Raw genomic sequence first — 18362 nt, 5'->3', positions numbered from 1 at the left:
ATGTCTATGTGGTAGCAATATGAGCAATTTTTATTTTCTCCTGGTTTACATATAGATGGGTTTCAATTTTCTAATATAAAATACACGTGTATAAGTTTTAAAACGTTAGAGTTAATGCCCCAAGAATTTAATAGTAAAGATTTCACTTTAGTATGTAAAGGACAAACAATTCATGCAAGAAGTATAACTAGTAAATACACACAAAGAAAAAATCCAATCTCTGGTGCTAATTTAAGAAATAAAAATGAGGCTGTTGAAATTAAACTAGTAAAATTATTTTAAAAACAATATTCAAGGATGTGGCACAGTTGATCTTTCACGCACTGTTAGTGATCTTGTCAATTACTACTACTTCTGGAAAAACAATGACAATATGTAGTAAAAGCAATAAAAACATGGTAATCTAAGAAAATAATCTATAATATAAAGAATTCTATGTGCATGAAACTATGAATATAACATTATTATAATATTAAGAAGCTGGCAGGAAGTCCTATATATTTAACAATAGAAAATATTAGGTCAATTAACAGCATATTCAGTGGAATGTTATGCAGCTTTAAAAAAAAGACAATTTAGTGAAATGGAAATGACAAAAGTATAAAATATATGGTTATTAACTATGTTTAAAAAAGCTTGAGAAAAATTAAAAGGGAATGAAATAACCATGATTAGGTAAGAGATGGTATTATGCATGATTTTTATTTTTTATCTGCCTTTTCTAAATTTCCTGTAATCATTTTTCACTGAAACATACACATATATACACACGCACAATGGTAACAAAGTAAAATTCATGCCAATATGGGAGCTAGAGTATCAAAGACAATAGGGATTATTTGTCCAAATCATATGGTAGATGCTCTCAGAATTCCCAGTTAGTGAAAATGCATCTTCTTTTTCTACCATGTAGCTAAAGTCTCCCACTGGCCTGTTAAATTAAGAAAATGGATAGGGGCATCTGGATGGCTCAGTTGGTTAAGCATCCGTCTCTTGATTTCAGTTCAGGTCGTGATCTCATAGTCATGAGACAGCCCTGCGTCGGGCTCTGCACTGGGCGTGGAGCTTGCTTAAGGTTCTCTCTCTCCTTTTCTCTCTACACCTCTCCCACTTGCACTCTCAAATTAAAAAAAAAAAAAAGAAAGAAAGAAAAGAAAACGGACAAATTCCTAGAACCATACATCAAAATTGAATCATGAGAAATAGGAAATATGAACAGAGCACTAATGAGTAAGGAAAATGAATCAGTAATCAAAAACTTCCCAACAAAGAAAAGCCCAGGACCAGATAGTTGTAATGATGAATTCTACCAAATATTTAAAGAAGAATTTATGTCAATTCTTCTCCAACTCTTCCAAAACTCTGAAGAGAAGGGAACACTCCCAAATTCATTTTACAAGGGCAGAATACTCTAATATCAAAGCCAGATAAGGATACTACAAAAAAAAGAAAACTACACATCAAAATTCCTGATTAATACAGATGCAAAAATCCTCAAAAAAATATTAGCAAACTGAATTCAGTGGTACATTAAAAAGGTCATATACCATGATCAAGTAGAATTTATCCCTGCAATACAAGGGTGGTAGGACATATGCAAATCAATAAATGTGACACAGCACATTAATAGTATGAGAGATAAAAATCATATGATCATCTCGACATATGAGAAAAAGCATTTGACAAAATACAATAACCTTTTATAATAAAAGCTTCAATAAACTAGGTATAAAAGGAACATACTTCAACATAATAAAGGCCATACACAACAAACCCATAGCTAACATCATACTCGATAGGGAAAGGTTGAAAGCTTTTCCCTAAGATCAGGAACCACACAAGGGTGCCCAATCTCACCACTTTTCTTTTTTAAAATTTTATTAAAAAAATTTTTTTTAATGTTTCTTCATTTTTGAGAGACAGAGAGCGACAGAGCATGAGTGAGGAAGGGGCAGAGAGAAGGAGACACAGAATCTGAAGCAGGCTCCAGGCTCTGAGCTGTCAGCACAGAGCCCCATGCTGGGCTTGAACTCACGAACTGCGAGATCATGACCTGGGCCAAAGTCGGACACCCAACCGACTGAGCCACTCAGGCGCCCCCTACCCCCTCATCTCACCACTCTTTTTAAACATGGTACTGGAAGTCCTAGCTAGACAGCCAAATTGGAAAAGAAGTAGTAAATCTGTTTTTATTTGCAGATTATACGATCTTATACACAGGAAATCTCAACCAAAAAACTGTTAGAACTATCAACACATTCAGTAAAGTTGGAGGATACAAAATCAACTTACAGAAACCAGTTACATTTCTATACACTAACAACAAAATATCTGAAAAAGAAATAAAGAAAACAATCCCATTTATGACAGCATCAAAACCAGTAAAATATGTAGGAATAAATTTAACCAAGGAAGTGAAAATTCAATACACTGAAAACTGTAATACTTTGATGACAGAAATTAAAGACACAAATGAAAAGCTATCCTGTCCATGTTCATAGATAGGAAAAATTAATTTGTTAAAATGTCCATACTACCCAAAGCTATCTATAGATTTAACATATTCCCTATCAAGATTTCAATGACACTTTTTTTTTTTAATTTTTTTTTCAACGTTTATTTATTTTTGGGACAGAGAGAGACAGAGCATGAACAGGGGAGGGGCAGAGAGAGAGGGAGACACAGAATTGGAAACAGGCTCCAGGCTCCGAGCCATCAGCCCAGAGCCTGACACGGGGCTCGAACTCACGGACCGCGAGATCGTGACCTGGCTGAAGTCGGACGCTTAACCAACTGCGCCACCCAGGCGCCCCTCAATGACACTTTTTATACAAATAGAACAAACGATCCTAAAATTTGTATGGAACCACAAAAGATCCCAGATAGCCAAAGCAATCCTGAGAGAAAAAACAAAGCATCACTCACACTTCCTGATCCTAAACTATGCTACCAAGCTGCTATACCATTCAAAATAGCATAGTTCTGGCTTAAAATAGACACATAGACCAACAGAACAAATAACAGAGCCCAGAAACAACTCTGTGTCCATATACAGCCAACTAACATTTGACAAGGGAGCCAAGAGTGTTCAATGGGGAAAAAATTTTCTTTAATAAATGGTGCTAGGAAAACTGGATAAACACATAAAAAATAAAAAGGACCCCTATCTTATATCACTCACAAAAATTAACTTAAAATGGATTAAAGACTTAAGTGTAATATCGGACCATAAAACTTCTACAAGAAAACATAGGAAAGTAACTCCTTGACATTGGTTTTGGCATTTATTTTTTGGACATGACATCAAAAGTATAAGCAACAAAAGCAGAAATAAGTGGCACTACATCAAACTAAAATGCTTCTGTACCGCAAAAGAAACAACAAACAATACGAAGAGTCAATCTATGGAATGAGAGAAAATATTTGGAAACCATATCTTTGGTAGGGAGTTGATATCCAAATTATATAAAGAACTCATACAAAGCAATAGCAAAAAAAAAAAATGAACAATCCAATGTAAAAATGGGCAGAGGAAATGAACATTCTTCCAAAGACAACATGCAAATGTCCAAGAAGTATATGAAAAGGAGCTCGACATCACTCATCTTCAGAGAAATGCAAATTAAAACCACAATGAGATATCAGCTCACACTTGTTAGTATGGGTATCAAAAAGACAAGAAATAGCAAGTGTTGGTGAGGAAGTAGCGATAAAGTAATCCCTGCGTACTGTTAGTGAGAATGTGAATTGGTTCAGCCATTATGGAAAATAGTACGGACGTTCCTAAGAAAATTAAAAATGGAACTACCATATGATCCAGCGATGCCGCTTCCGGGTGATATATCCAAAGGAAAACAGGATATGGAAAAGATAGCTGCAGTTCCATATTTATTGCAGCATTATTCACAATAGCCAAGATATAGAAACAACCTAAGAGTTTGTCAGTAGATGAATGGATAAAGATGTGGGATATGTGTGTGTATATATGTATCTATCTCTCTCTCTCTCTATATATATACACACACATAATATGCCATATATATAATATACATATGGAATAATGGAATATTATTCAGCCATGAGAAAGAAGGAAATCTTGACACTTGTGACAAAATGGATGGACTCTGAGGGTGTTGTGCTAAGTGAGATAAGTCGGGCAGAAAAAAGATCATTATCGTTTATCACTTATATGTAGAATCAAAAAAAGCCACACTCACAGAAACAGAATAGAATGGTGGTTACCAGGGGTGAGGGTGGGGGTGGGCAAGGGAACTGAGATGTTGGTTAAATGGTACAATTTGCAATTAGAGGATGAATAAGTTCTGGGGATCTAATGTACAGCCTTCTGATTGTAGTGAACAATAATGTATACCTGAAAGTTGCTAGGAGAGTAGATCTTTAATAGAACGTGATGGAGGGGTTAGTTAACACTACTGTGGTAATCACACTGCAATATAGAAGTGTGCTGACATGTTGTACACCTTAAATGTATACAATGTCATAGGTTATTTATATCTCAGTTTAAGAAAAAAGAAAGAAAAGGTTTTCCTCTACATGGGTTTCCACCCCTGGCTTCCGACATGGACTTCATCATGCACTGTGTCCTTTTGTACCTGGTTTAAGAGGAAGTCCTCTGTAACGTATCTTTCCCGGGTATTGTTGGGTGCCAGCAACTTCCTCTTAAACAGAGCAAAAGAAGGAGCGGCAGCAGAAATAGCACCATGATGACACCCTTCCCTTTTTCACTCTAATTCGTGTCTTTAGGAAATGCATGTGTCAGAACCCAAAAACCTATGCACAAGTATTTCTAGCACTAATGGACCCAAAGATGTGCTCTCTGCATTTGCACATGCCTCTCAATTCCTGTATGCAGGAGGGCCTAAGAGCACACATATTAAGAATACAAAATGACGGGGCACCCACGTGGCTCAGTCGGTTAGGAGTCCGACTTCAGCTCAGGTCATGATCCCACAGTTCATGAGTTCAAGCCCCGTGTAGGGCTCTGTGCTGACAGGTCAGAGCCTGGAGCCTACTTCAGATTCTGTGTCTCCCCCCTCTCTGTCCTTCCTCCACTCACACTGTTTCTCAAAAAAGGAATAAATGTCAAAAAAAAAAAAAAAAAGAATACAAAATGATATTGGACATGTTCCTCTTCTAGTCACTCTTGAATTCAAGTGTCAAAATGGGAACTTCAAAATATCCCTCATTGAGGAACACCTGGCCACCAAATTTCTGGAAACAGCAAAAAGCCCAGGGCTCTCTGCCTAAAACCACGCTCCTTCTGGGACCCGATATCAGACCCAGACCGCTGCAGTGTCAGGAGAAAAAAGACCCAAAGGAGCACCAGAGCAGATTCCATCTGACAGTTCTGCTGTTCCTACTGTCATGAAGGTGCAGTTGTGCAGAGGGCATATTAATCTTTAGGACCAAAGACTCTTTTCTCTTGCGTAAGAATAAAGGAACACTTTAAGTCCTGAAGTTTATAACTTATACAACTTATATAACGTATTACAACTATATCAGACCACAATTCACTCATGTCCAAAAGCCATGAGACTGCCCAAAGCACTTAACTGTGGGACTAAAGACAATGTCACCTCCTCCCAGCAGTCCCTCAGAATCACAGTTATGGTATGTTAGTGCAGACTAACACATGCCTCAGATATTGCCTCCTTTTTCTCAGAACGGTGCTTTCCTTTAAACTGTCCTCTTCACAGGACTGGATTTTAAATTCCTGATATGAAAAGAACTTTATTGGGGTGCCTGGGTGGCTCAGTCAATTCAGTGTCCAACTCTTGATCTCGGCTCAGGTCATGATTTCATGGTTCGTGAGATCGAGCCCCACAGCAGGCTCTGTGCTGATAGTGCAGCATTCTCTCTCCCTTCCTCTCTGGCCCTCCCCTGCTGGCGTAAGCTCTCTCTCTCAAAGTAAATAAATAAATAACCAACAAACAAATAAAACTTTATTGCAAAATATAATTTCTCTATCCCTGGCTTGGCTACTGGTTAATCATTTCTTATTAAGGTACATTAGTAAAGCCAATTGCAGATATAGTGCTTTTCTTTACCATTCAACCATAAGGCAATATAGTAATGCACAGTAAAGTTAGTTTAGATTTGATGTGCATGTCACAGTCAACTGAATTGTGTTTGGCGATGGATAGTTTCCAAAGAACAGAGGTGATTAAACTTGCAAAATAAAACCCAGCCTGAGAAATACAAACCAGTAAAACATAATCTCCAAAAGCACCTATTAAATAAGCATCTTTTATAAATCAAAATTTTAGAAGAATATACTAACCTTAAATTTTTTCCTAAGGGGGAAAAAGAATTATCTAACCGAACCCCTGTTTTCCTACTGTAATCTAAATATACATTCCTTTAAGCCAAAAGAATTAGAGTAAAAAGTTTTATACTTCCTAAAAAACTTGTTTGATCTGTGGATTTAATCCTATATGATAAAAATGTTCCAAGTATGAAATATAGAGTTTAAATCCTTAGCTGTATTGCAAATGCTTTGGCATGCAGATGCTTTTTTCCATATTTTAATGAAAACCAGATTTATTTATAAGTTGCTTTAATTTCATTCTCGAATGGAATGGAACAAGAGTATCATATGTTCTGAATTAGGATCTTACTCACATCCCATATCAATTATGTAACTCAAATGCAAGACAACTTAATTGTGTCAATCATATTCCCCTGACAAGATCATTAAATGTTAACAGAGAGCTTCCAACTTTTAACAGCCATAGATTTTTAAAATATAAATTATTCTGTGAAAAATACCAATGCCTCATACAAGTTTGGGATTAAGTATTATAGTTTCTGACTTCTAACAGTAATTTTTGAAATCAGAATATTGTGAACATACGGTTTCTTTTTGATAACATCTTTTTAGAGGTTTATATTTCACAAAGGTACATCAAATCTCACAGAAAATAAGCACACCTGAAAGACCTTAACTGCAATTTATTGTCAAACCCTAAAATAAAAGCATATCAATATCATATTGATCTCAGAAGAAATACTGCTATTTAACTTTTAAAATACACTGCCCTAGACAGTTGTTAATTACCATAACATTTGTTTCTTAATTATTTTACAGCATCAAGCTTTAAAGATTAATGATTTATCTATATTCTGACCAACTAATATAGTCTCTTATTAATGTTCTTCAAAATTCTGAAGTCCAAAGTAAGCAAATGTACATTTCATGTACAAGATGATGCTGTCCAAGAGATGTGCAATTTTCCAAAACCGAGATGATACAAACTGGCCACAGTATTTTGAAGTATAGCTTTAAAAATCGATTTCTGACATATAAAAATACCATTGTAATCAATTTTCCACTAAGATGAATAAGATGGGAGTTTATTATTATTTTTTTTAGACAAACCAGAAAAAAATCCCAAGCAAATTGCAATTGATTTAAATTGAAGCTATGGTAAAAGTATCGCATTTACAGAAAGAAGACCTAAATTTTAGTGGCAGTTCTGTCTTATGCTACCTTAATTATTTCTGAAATTTTATATACATTTTTATCCCTTCTCTTTCCACAAAGACATATGACAATAAAAATTTAAACAGAAGTCACCAAATTCAGGAGCAAGAAGAAGGCAAAGCACATGTGACAACTATTAGGATTAACAGTTTATGCAACACATTCAAATTTGACTCTGACCTTCCTGGCAGAGCAAACAGGGCAAATTCACCTTTCATGTAGTTATTATTATTGAAATTTCTTTATTTTTAATTGCGGGTATATTTGACACACAACATTACGGAATTTCTTAATTCCCCTCATTTACACTATGCTATCAGCTTACAAAAAGCATTTGTATATACAATATCTTGTTTGATCATATCAACAACTTTCTTAAGAAGTTGTTCTTAAGAACACTGGTACCCCCATTAAGCCAGGTGAAGAAACCCAAACCACAGAATTAAGTCATATGGCCAAAAGAAGTAAAACTTCCTGAGGTCATTGAATGTCACATGGATAGAACATGTCTCCTTACTCTTAGTCTAACATTCCTGATTCTACTTCTCATGGCCTTGAGTTCTTAGCCCTAAACCTTAAAATAAACCTGTCACATAGAATTTTTTTGAGTAACAGAAGTTGTCCTCATTATTTTCACAGCGATGCAAAAGTGAATTTAACACAGCTATTTCTTACAGCAATTGTTCATCAAACTAAGAGCATAAAATGTAAAAGTAACTAGATAAAGCTGTAGATGAGGCAGTTGTGAACACCAAATGTGATAATGAATGTGGAAACCCTATAAACTGTAAAGTACTACACAAAGGCACAATAGTTTCTGATGATGAAAAATCATGCGGGACTTCGATTCCTATTCAGATCTGAAGTACACCATACTTTCCTTATAAATATGTATGTGCAGTTGTCTAAGTAGAGTTTTTTCATGGAAGCCAAGTTGCAAAAGCTAAAAAGTTAATTTTGAAAACTTGCCTTTGAGTCCGGAACAAGTTCACATATTAGAGCACAACAGCCAAATAATTACATCAAAAAGTCTGATAGGTTTTTGTATTATGGTTTAGAAATTATGTGAAATAACTTGATGACATTTAAAAGAATTTATTCTGTCTTTTCAAGTTTATTCTTCGCAAAGTTTCTTTTCCTGTGCAAGGAAAAACAGAATTGTTTTTTTCCCATAAAAAGAGATGAGTCAATAGTCTTTAGAACCCAGTATTTTTTAAATAAGGGAGAAAGGAAGTATAATGTGGTTTAGTATTGTTTATAGTATTGTTAAAAAACAGGAAATGAAATAATTAAATCCCTGCAAACCATTTATTTTTTCAAACCCAGCTTTAGAATAGAAATTCACAAGTGTGGCTGTAACTTTATCACTGTGGTTTGCTGAAAAGCGACAGCAGTATTAACCACCCCCCTCCTTTGTTTAAGACCTTTACAGGCAGGACTTTCCACTAACCCCCATTCCCCACCTCATTTTTTCATCAAAAGAAGAAATTTCTCCTTTTTTCTTCTCCAAGAAACAGTTCCTTCCTGTCTTTGCCTAATATGCCATATCATGCATAAATACTTATTGAATTAATAAATTAATGGACACAACGGGAAATATTTTTTCTTACCCAGTATGGCCTCCTGACAAAAATTCTGAAATAGCAGCAGGAAGCTCTGTTTTAATAATTACAAGATATGATGACATAGCTGCAAAAAAAGATAAAAACAGTTTCCATTAGAATTCTATACTTCTTAACCATTTAAAGAATAATTTATACAGAAACACAGATGTCCATTAGGGCTTTGACAACATGTGGAAGATTAACTCATACTGCATTATCCCAAAGGTACATACACGCCAGGAATGGAGATAAATAACTGTGTAGAGAATAACTGGTAGCTCATTATAGATGCTTTGTTTACATTTCAAACCCAAGACAAACTATTTAGGTAAAAGGAAGGGTCTTAATTACAGGGAATTTATAAATGAAAAATTTTTTGATGTTTTGCACACGTTTGTATGTTATCAACCCTGTTCAAGGCATTAGAGGTTAGTTTAGCAACAACTGATACAGAAACAGGAGTTTAATAAGTACTAGAGAGAGACCCCCCCACACACCCAAAGAAGTCTCACTCCCTTCCTCTCCATTTCTTTGCTTCCCCCCAACACATTATGCACATGTTATTATAAAATAAAAATAAAGTGCATAATGAGTTACATTTTTAATTGTCCTCTAAAACTAATTAGAAAAGATTCAGTGGTAAGTGCTAAGCATATTAAATGGACAAAACTTACAACTTTTATTCCATTTTATTAACAGAGCTCATCTGTATTATGTAATCAAAACCTGAAGCTAGCATTATTTCTTACATTTGATCTGACAGGATCCAAGAAAGAAGTAGTTTTTAAAGCATTTTACTAATGATCCCATTTCTGATGCAGCTATAAAAAAAATCCTATAAACCTTCCATCATATATTAGGAAATATTTTAATATGGTTACAGAACATAGAACTCATTTATATGTAAATACTTGAGTTTAAGCTTACATGTTTAAGTACATAGAAACCCAGATGATTAGAGTCAGAACTTCAGTTTAACACAGTAATAATCTCTCTTTCCCCCAGAGATTAAGTGTATATTAAAAAAGGGCCAACAAGAGTATGTCCAAGAAGAATAAAGAGTGTACTCTGTACGCACGTTAATTTTATTACTTATTTATATTTCAGGAAACATTTTACTTTCTCCTTGGACCTACAAAAACTAAGAACACAAATGAATGCCAAGTCTGAATGGTAAAAATCTGGTGAAAAATTGATTAAAAGGCTCAAATGTTTAAAAAGAAGAATGCATTTTTCTCAAACAACATGTGTAAATGTAGCTGAACTTCTCCACAATTATTACAGTACTATGTGACCACTGGAGAAAGAAAAAAAGGAAATATACTATTTTGTACATAAATTTATATGAAGATAGACAATAATTACATGCAAACACACATACACAATTTTTTTTAGTGAAATAATGTACACATGGCAAAATAAAATTTAGAACAGCTAAGTAAATACTCACTTCTCCTCAATGAAAATTCATTATGTATACACACATTTTCCAGTTTATGACTATTTATTTTCCCGCATTAGTATGGTTGTTGAAGTATAGCTTTTTGCCCAACAGAAGTACAGGACATTTCTTCAAACTCTTTTAGTTTTGGGGCATTGCAATTGATTGTATGTGAAAAGGTGTTCTGTATCATTCATTCAAAAGGAAAAATGCTATCAATTTGGCACAGAACAGAAGGAAGGTTTAGATTAACCTCCTTCACTCAAGGATTTGGGGTCTTGTTTATAATACTTTATCTATTCCAAAGAATCATACACATATGGTATGATGTTGAAAATCATGAGCTGAATTTTCTGCAACTGGCAAGCTGCTTAAATATATCTTGCAAGGAAAAAAAAAAGAGACAAAAGTACCTTGAACACAAGGAATGCAGACTTCCTATACAATTGTAATTTATTATCCACCCATCAGTCTTTCTTGCTTGGATTAATCCAACACCACTTGCGTTTCTAAAGTTTCAGACATTCATCTCTTTCAGTAATTTTCTATTATTTCTTTTAGATCTTTAGTTGTAAAAGCTTCAATGAATATGATATCATATTTCTTTCTAATACACAATCTGTCATTCTTCCCAGAATTTCTATTAGCCCCTGGCTAATCACTTGATCACTTTTATCCTCTATTGTAGCCTTAACTCTTTGGTTTTCAAATGGGAGTCCTATTTCATTACATTCCAGTCTGAAGAATCATGTATATTTCAAGAAACATGAACTCACCAAACATATGTTTCTCTCTCAAAAAGAGATCTCAGCATACAAGATATAATACAACATGTAAATACTGCTTCCTTCTTAGAGAATGCTGGTGTTTGTTTTAAGAGCTACAAAACCACAGAGCTCCTGATGAGGAAAAGCCCCCATGATTAAGCAAGGAAAACAAAGACACTATCCTTTTCACTGCCTTCATTATTTTTTCCTAACCACAAGTAAACTTCCATGCAAGGACTACCACCTTAACATATTATATATAATACAGAGAAGAAGCAAAACAGACTACCAAATATATATTCTTAGGAAATACATCTTAATTAGATTCACATAAAAAGGACAACTAGCTCAATAAAAAAAAAAGTTTTAAAGATATAATTATCAACAGGAGAGCTCATACATCCATTGTTTATAACCAAAAGGTTCACTAGATCAAACAGCTGCCTGCCACACCTTTTGTCTCATGTCTTCTATTAATGGCATAAGGAAGTGCTTAAAGACCTATCTTAGAGACAGTTCATAAGCAAGAATTTGTAAATGATTTTTGCTGACATCCATACATAGCATAGACTCCTAATACAAGACATACCATGTTGTACTCTAAATTAATAGCTGTACCAGGGTCATCCATTTTAGCCATGGTTATAGTTAAGTGATTCTGGCCCCCACACTACCAAGCCAGAATTGGTGCTAAAAGACATACCTTGATGACAGGTATTCAAGCCATTACAAATCACTTAGTTTTACCACATTAACTAACTAAGTGTTCTTTTCTCCTTCATTTTAAACATAACTAATAGAACTCATTCAATGGAAACTGCCCTGGGAAGGAAATAAAAAAATCTGTCAACCCAATCAAAACACAGAAGTTGAAAGTATTCTTTGAAAACCATGCGGAGAACCAAGTGTTATATTAAGAAATGACTAAAATAGGGTAAAATTTGACTAGACAATAGCAAGTAGTAAGCTATTAATATTGGTTGCTCTAATCATAAAAGAGAAACACATGAGCTGGGAACATGGACACTGAAGGAAGAGATGCCAGAAATACAGAACAGGGGAAAGAGACCTGTGAGAGAAGAACCATGAGAACAGTGAACACTTTTGGGTTTGGGATGCCTATACCATGCTGGCCAGTATTCTAAGTGATCTGCAAGTTATTTCCTCATTTAACCTTTACCACAAAGCTGTGAGGTATTTCTTTCACAGATAAAGATATGGAGGCACAAAGAAGTAACTTGCCCAAGGTGGTAATGGTATCAACAGTCAGTCTGGCTTGAGAAATTTGCACTATTAACTATTACGGAAAAGTGCAGGAGCAAAGTGAAGAAGAATCCGCCACAGGAAAGAAAAAATAAGGGTAGTCTATGAAAAGGACCACTCCCTAGAATTATTTTTTCTTCCATCATGAGCATTTCAATTACAAATTGCTTATGAATGCTGGAGTTCAAAGAAATTAGTTAGAAGTTTTAAAAACACTTAGGTTGACTTTAAAAACACTTAGGTTGATACTTTGACACGTATTTTCAATGTAATTTATTTCAGCTTTGTAGCTGGTTTGGTAGAGTTATTAGTACAAGATTTCTCAGACAAGCTAAGGAGTTTCATGAGGGACCCTGTTGCATGATTCTATGATTCTAATGCATCTACAGCTATTATTGTAATTCACAGGAGAAAGTTTCCTATTCTCACATATTTGAGATATTAACATCAAACTGAAATGTAAAAAAAAAAAAAAAAAAAAAAAAAAAAAAAAAAAAAAAAAAAATTAAAACAACAGACCAATCTCTCTTCCCAAAAACCCTGTATTCTTCTGGACTACTTTTCCCAGGACTCCTTAAAAAAAAAAAAAAAAAAGAAAAAGAAAAAGAAAGAAAGCCTCAACTGGCATCTAGGTCTAACAAATCATTAATTTGTAAAAATAATTATCCTTTTTGTTAAACTCTTAAAATACACGTATGAAGATAAGATTACATACAGCTATTTTTAAAACAGAATTAGGTTTTCAGCACTTGGAGGAAGTTCAGCAACTTCTCAAAGGATTAGTCAGCCAGCCCTAAACAGATGTACTATGGGAGGAAATAATAAGTTTGCCTTTCCGTCTGAGAGATTCAATTTTACTTCAAACATGTTTTTAGTCATGGATAGCAACTGGTTTATTCTATTCAACATGTCTTATTAACCCAGTATTCCTCCTAAATGTCCAAATGCCACTAAAAGGCTATCCTCACTCAAAATAGTACACAACACAATCTCTTTTTCTAAAATCCTGAAAAATGTCATTTCCTTAATTTGTACACAAATGGAAATCAAAATACATGGATGAAATTTTCTCCCATAACCCTAAGAAAATATATACCATTATCATTTATCAAGATCTCAAATTTGAACACAATGGGACCAGAATATTTACTATTCTAAAATCCTCTAACTGAACTTCAGTGAGTCATGGGTATAAATGGCATAATGAATACATACACTGAATACATAATGAATACAAAGATATTGTAATAGCAATATAACAGAACAGATGGTAGGTACCCTTGTGGTGAGCATAGAATAATGTATAAAAATGTTGGGGCGCCTGGGTGGCTCAGTCGGTTAAGCGTCTGACTTCAGCTCAAGTCACGATCTCGCAGTCCGTGAGTTCAAGCCCCGTGTCGGACTCTGGGCTGATGGCTCAGAGCCTGGAGCCTGTTTCCGATTCTGTGTCTCCCTCTCTCTCTGCCCCTTCCCCATTCATGCTCTGCCTCTCTCTGTCTCAAAAATAAATAAAACATTTAAAAAAATTAAAAAATAAAATAAAATAAAATAAAAATGTCAAATCACTTAAAGTTGTACACCTGACACTAATGTAACATTGTGCATCCACTCTACCACTATCCACTCAAATAATTTTAAAAAATCATTACTAAGAAATACATTACTTTCAAAACCTTTTTAAAGTGACATGTTGCCAGTAAATTTTGTCAAAGTATGTATTTATGAAAAAAAACTCCTTCCAAATTTCCTATATCCTTCCTATTCTAAGGCAGTGCTTTCCAGAATTTCTGGACATACTGTTCAGGTTCAAAAAAGCTGTAGTATGTCCACAGATGAGCTGACCAGCAGATGGCGTTGAAACAGCACGTCCAATCCCAGTCTCCCAGGGGACAATACAAACTAGTACATCTAAAATGAGTTCATCATCCTACAAAAACAAAAATACAGGCAGAAAATAAAAATAAATAGCTTCTAATTTATCTAACATTAAATCATGAATTTTACAAATACTGAGACTTTGAAATTTTTATAGATCTCAACTGAAAATGATCTTATTTATACCTTTCTGACGATGAGATTTAGAAATTGTCCTGTTTGAGTACAAACAAGGGCTGTGGGGTTTCTTTTAAAACAGACTGCCAAACTGAGGTGTTAATCAAGACTGTTGGTCTTGTAGGTTTGTAGGGCCTGTGCCAGACTGGAAAATCTGGATCATTCTAGCACTTTCAGGAAGTTTCAGTAAGACTACTTAATGTTTAGGTTCTCCTTTCACAGTATGTAGCAGTGATTCAATCTTTAATCTCCTTTAAGGAATTGGGGCTTTAAAGAACTAAATAAAGAATATGCTAGCCATAGTGGTCCTTCTTATTTTATAAAGAGCAAAGTAAGGATTTAACGTACTCCTTGGAGCCACTTACCTTTCTACACTTTGAGAGGACTGAAATACAAAACCAGAAAAAACATCAACTAACTTCACTTTATCATGCACTTCTAGGAGTCCACAGGACTTTCTCTGGCTTGACTAAAAATGACTTGGGGTTTACTGTTTGATTTCTAGCAATATTTTAGCCTACTAAGTGGTCTATATTGAGAGTTCAAATGAATGTGAAACTACTTACTTTGGTTTTTAGGAAAAGAATCTCATAATGCAAAAATGCTAGGACTATGTGGAAATTACCTACATTTATTTGCCACTACAGTTCTTACTCCTTTTTTTACTAGTAGCCCACCAAATTCAAACCCTAAGCCAGAGTTCTCTTGCCGGTACTAGCATTAAATATTAAAACTTCCAGATGTCTCTTTACCGACTTTGTGTCCCAGCAGCAATGACTCTGAGTGAATGTCACTCCAGCTCCTGAAGAAATGGCCAGCCGGGGGCTATTGCTGGGGCCTATTTCAGGCCCTGAATTCATTAGTGTTGGGAGGAGATAAGGAATTGCCTCAAAGTAGTATTTTACTGGAGGGCTTTCCATATTCCAAAGGCAAAGGTTTCCAAAAGCTTAGAATAAGAGTGCTATATTTAGTGAGTCACATTTTTTTCTAAACCTTAGAAATTATTCAAAGACACTATATTTTTCCAATCAATTTGTTAGACTACATCAGTGCCCTGTGACTAATACTTGGTGCCTCATTGATCCTGGGGGAAAGAGGTTTTCTGACAGTAAATTCTTTCCTAAAGAAGCTATATCCTCACTTATAATATTCCAAGGTCCCTCTTGCCAGTAGATCAATTCTCTTCCTCCTAAAGAAGCACCAAGCCAGGCCGCTGGGTTTTCCTTCTCTCCCTCCTCTTACTCCTTCCTTTTTTCCCATAACAAATATTACTTATGAAATGTCTATTATATGCTAGATACTAAGAACACAAATGAATGAGCAAATTACTTGGACTTATGTAATAAAGAGATGTAGGGGATACGCTGGGTCTTTACTGACACATCCATGTAACAAATATTGATCAAGAACAATTCATAATCGGGCTCTGTGGTGACAGTTCAGAGCCTGGAGCCTGATTCAGATTCTGTGTCTCCCTCTCTCTGCTCCTCCCCAACTCATGCTCTTTCTCAAAAATAAATGTTAAAAAAAATTTTTTTTTAAAAAAGGGCAATTCATGATCATTTTGACTTTAAAGATCTCCCTCTTCCATATTTCTCATAGATTCATCAGGGGCACAGAATCCTAAGAAAACTGAAAAATGTTTAAATGTTACAAAGACTAGAAGAGTTAAGAAGCATTAATCTAAAATATGATTACCAGGACGCCTGGGTGGCTCAGTCAGTAAGCGCTGGACTTTGGTTCAGGTAATGAACTCAGGGTTTGTGAGTTCAAGCCCCGCATCAGACTCTGTGCTGAAAGCTTGGAGCCTGCTTCGGATTCTGTGTCTCCCTCTCTCTCTCTGCCCCTCTCCTGCTCATGCTCTGTCTCTGTCTCTCAAAAATAAACAAATGTTTAAAAGTAAAAGTAAAGTAAAATAAAGTAAAATAAAATATGATTACCTAACCTCAAAATAACAGATTTCAAAATATTTTAATTCTATTTTATATAAATAAGATCTAACTCTCAATACTTTCAGCCTTTTAATTTTTATATAATTCTAATCTACAAATCATTCTCTGGGCTTTCAAATTTCTTTCTATCATTAATGTAGTATATAAAATGGTCTCTTTGAGGCAAAATCTTAGGCTTTTAAGTAGAACTTTTAAAATTCAACAAATATTATTTATTGGGTTTCTCTACCAGAAATTAGGTCAAGTTAGGAAAACAAATGAAAACACATAGTTCTTATCCCCAAGGAGTTTTAAAAATCCTCAACATTTAGTATTTTCACAGATTTTCAAACACTTACTATATCACAGCAGAAAGAATAAAGTCTTTAGCAATAGAGTGAAGTTGAGTCCCAGCTTTATTAAAGGGTAAATGTAAGCAAGTTATTTATTCCCTCTACACACTGACCTCTTCCTCTGTAAAATGAGGATAACATCATCTCCCTTGAAGAGTTGCTGTAAGTACAACTAAAATGTGTAGTAGAATGTCTGATCTAGAGAGGATCTATTATAGTCATTTTTTAGTTCTAAATAATCAATACAAAAACTCAGCCATTTATACCAATAATTATCATCCTATCTTTCAGAAAATGCTACTGGAACCAAATTACATGCAGATGGGCATGTAAGAAGTACAAAAATTCTATCTGTGATGCTATATACTTCATATCATCTTATAAATATCCAACATATTTCTAATTGACAAAGAGAAAGGCAAAATCCAGTTTGAGGAAATAACATTAAATAAGTCATATGCACAACATAGTAAAGAACCTCCCGGATAAGTATGCTGGGCTTCTCAAGCATACAGAGTCTAGAAAGTACTCGTTTAGGACTTCCACAGAACCAACTTGCATCAATCAAAAACATACACCTGGGTGGCTCAGTCAGTTAAGCATCTGACTCTTGGTTTGGGCTCAAATCACGATCTCTCTGTTTAGTTGGTGGGTTTGAGCCATGCGTTGCACTCAGGCTGACAGTACAGAGCCTGCTTGGGATTCTCGCTCTCTCTCCCCTGGTCTCCCCAGCTCGGGCAAGCGCACATGCGCTCGCGTGTGTTCTATCTCAAAATAATGTTAAAAAAAAAAATACAACTTAAAAAAAAAAAAAACATGAAAAAACTACTTCTTAAGACCAGAGTCCCTAGACTTTAACCCCAGAGGCTCAGCAGCTGCCCTGACAGGTAGTTGAAAAACCAAGACTCCCTTTTTCTGATAACAACATCCACAAAAGCTTTTAGAGCGATAGTTGCAGATTTGTTAGAGACACCTAGAAAAGACCAAGTCATCTTTTGAACCAAGTATAACCCTCCTACTGAACTTACCTGTAATAAAAATATTTCAATATTCTGAAGGAGTTAACATGCCCTCCCAAAGTGTGGAATTTGAATTTTGGAGTAAGAAGGGACCTTAATAAGCTCCTAGTTTCCCATCCTATTCCCATAGCAATTTAAGAAGAAACTGAAGCCAAGAGAGTGAGTGAGCCAGAGCACAGAATCCAAGGCCCCTGACTTCCAACCCAGTGATCTGCTCACAAGAGCAAGCTTCGACTTCTATTATAACAAAGGAATGATTTATGCATATCTGGCTAAGACAACAGAAAACGGTTCTAGAAATACATTTCAGTTATTACTTAGTGGGCTTTCAATAAATAAACTTTTAGCCAATGTGAAGAAAATCATTAGGATATTATTCTAAAAACTAAAGCAGCATTATCCGCTTTGCTGAATTTGAGGGACATCAA

At 35.0% G+C, this 18362-nt stretch overlaps 1 protein-coding gene across 2 annotated transcripts in view; it reads right to left on the bottom strand.

The window, feature by feature from the left end:
• SLC38A6 (solute carrier family 38 member 6) overlaps window positions 1-18362 on the bottom strand; it is a 77636-nt gene that overhangs the window by 35952 nt on the left and 23322 nt on the right. For both annotated transcript variants that reach the window (XM_030319245.1, XM_030319246.1), the window contains exon 6: window positions 9115-9193. In XM_030319245.1, the coding sequence (XP_030175105.1) occupies window positions 9115-9193 (79 nt within the window). The remainder of the gene's footprint in view (window positions 1-9114; window positions 9194-18362) is intronic.

The sequence above is a fragment of the Lynx canadensis genome, chromosome B3 (genome assembly GCF_007474595.2).
Source record: "Lynx canadensis isolate LIC74 chromosome B3, mLynCan4.pri.v2, whole genome shotgun sequence".
Classification (NCBI taxonomy): Eukaryota; Metazoa; Chordata; class Mammalia; order Carnivora; family Felidae; genus Lynx; species Lynx canadensis.
The sequence above is the reverse complement of the archived record's forward strand: the minus strand, read 5'-3'. Positions and strand labels throughout refer to the sequence as shown.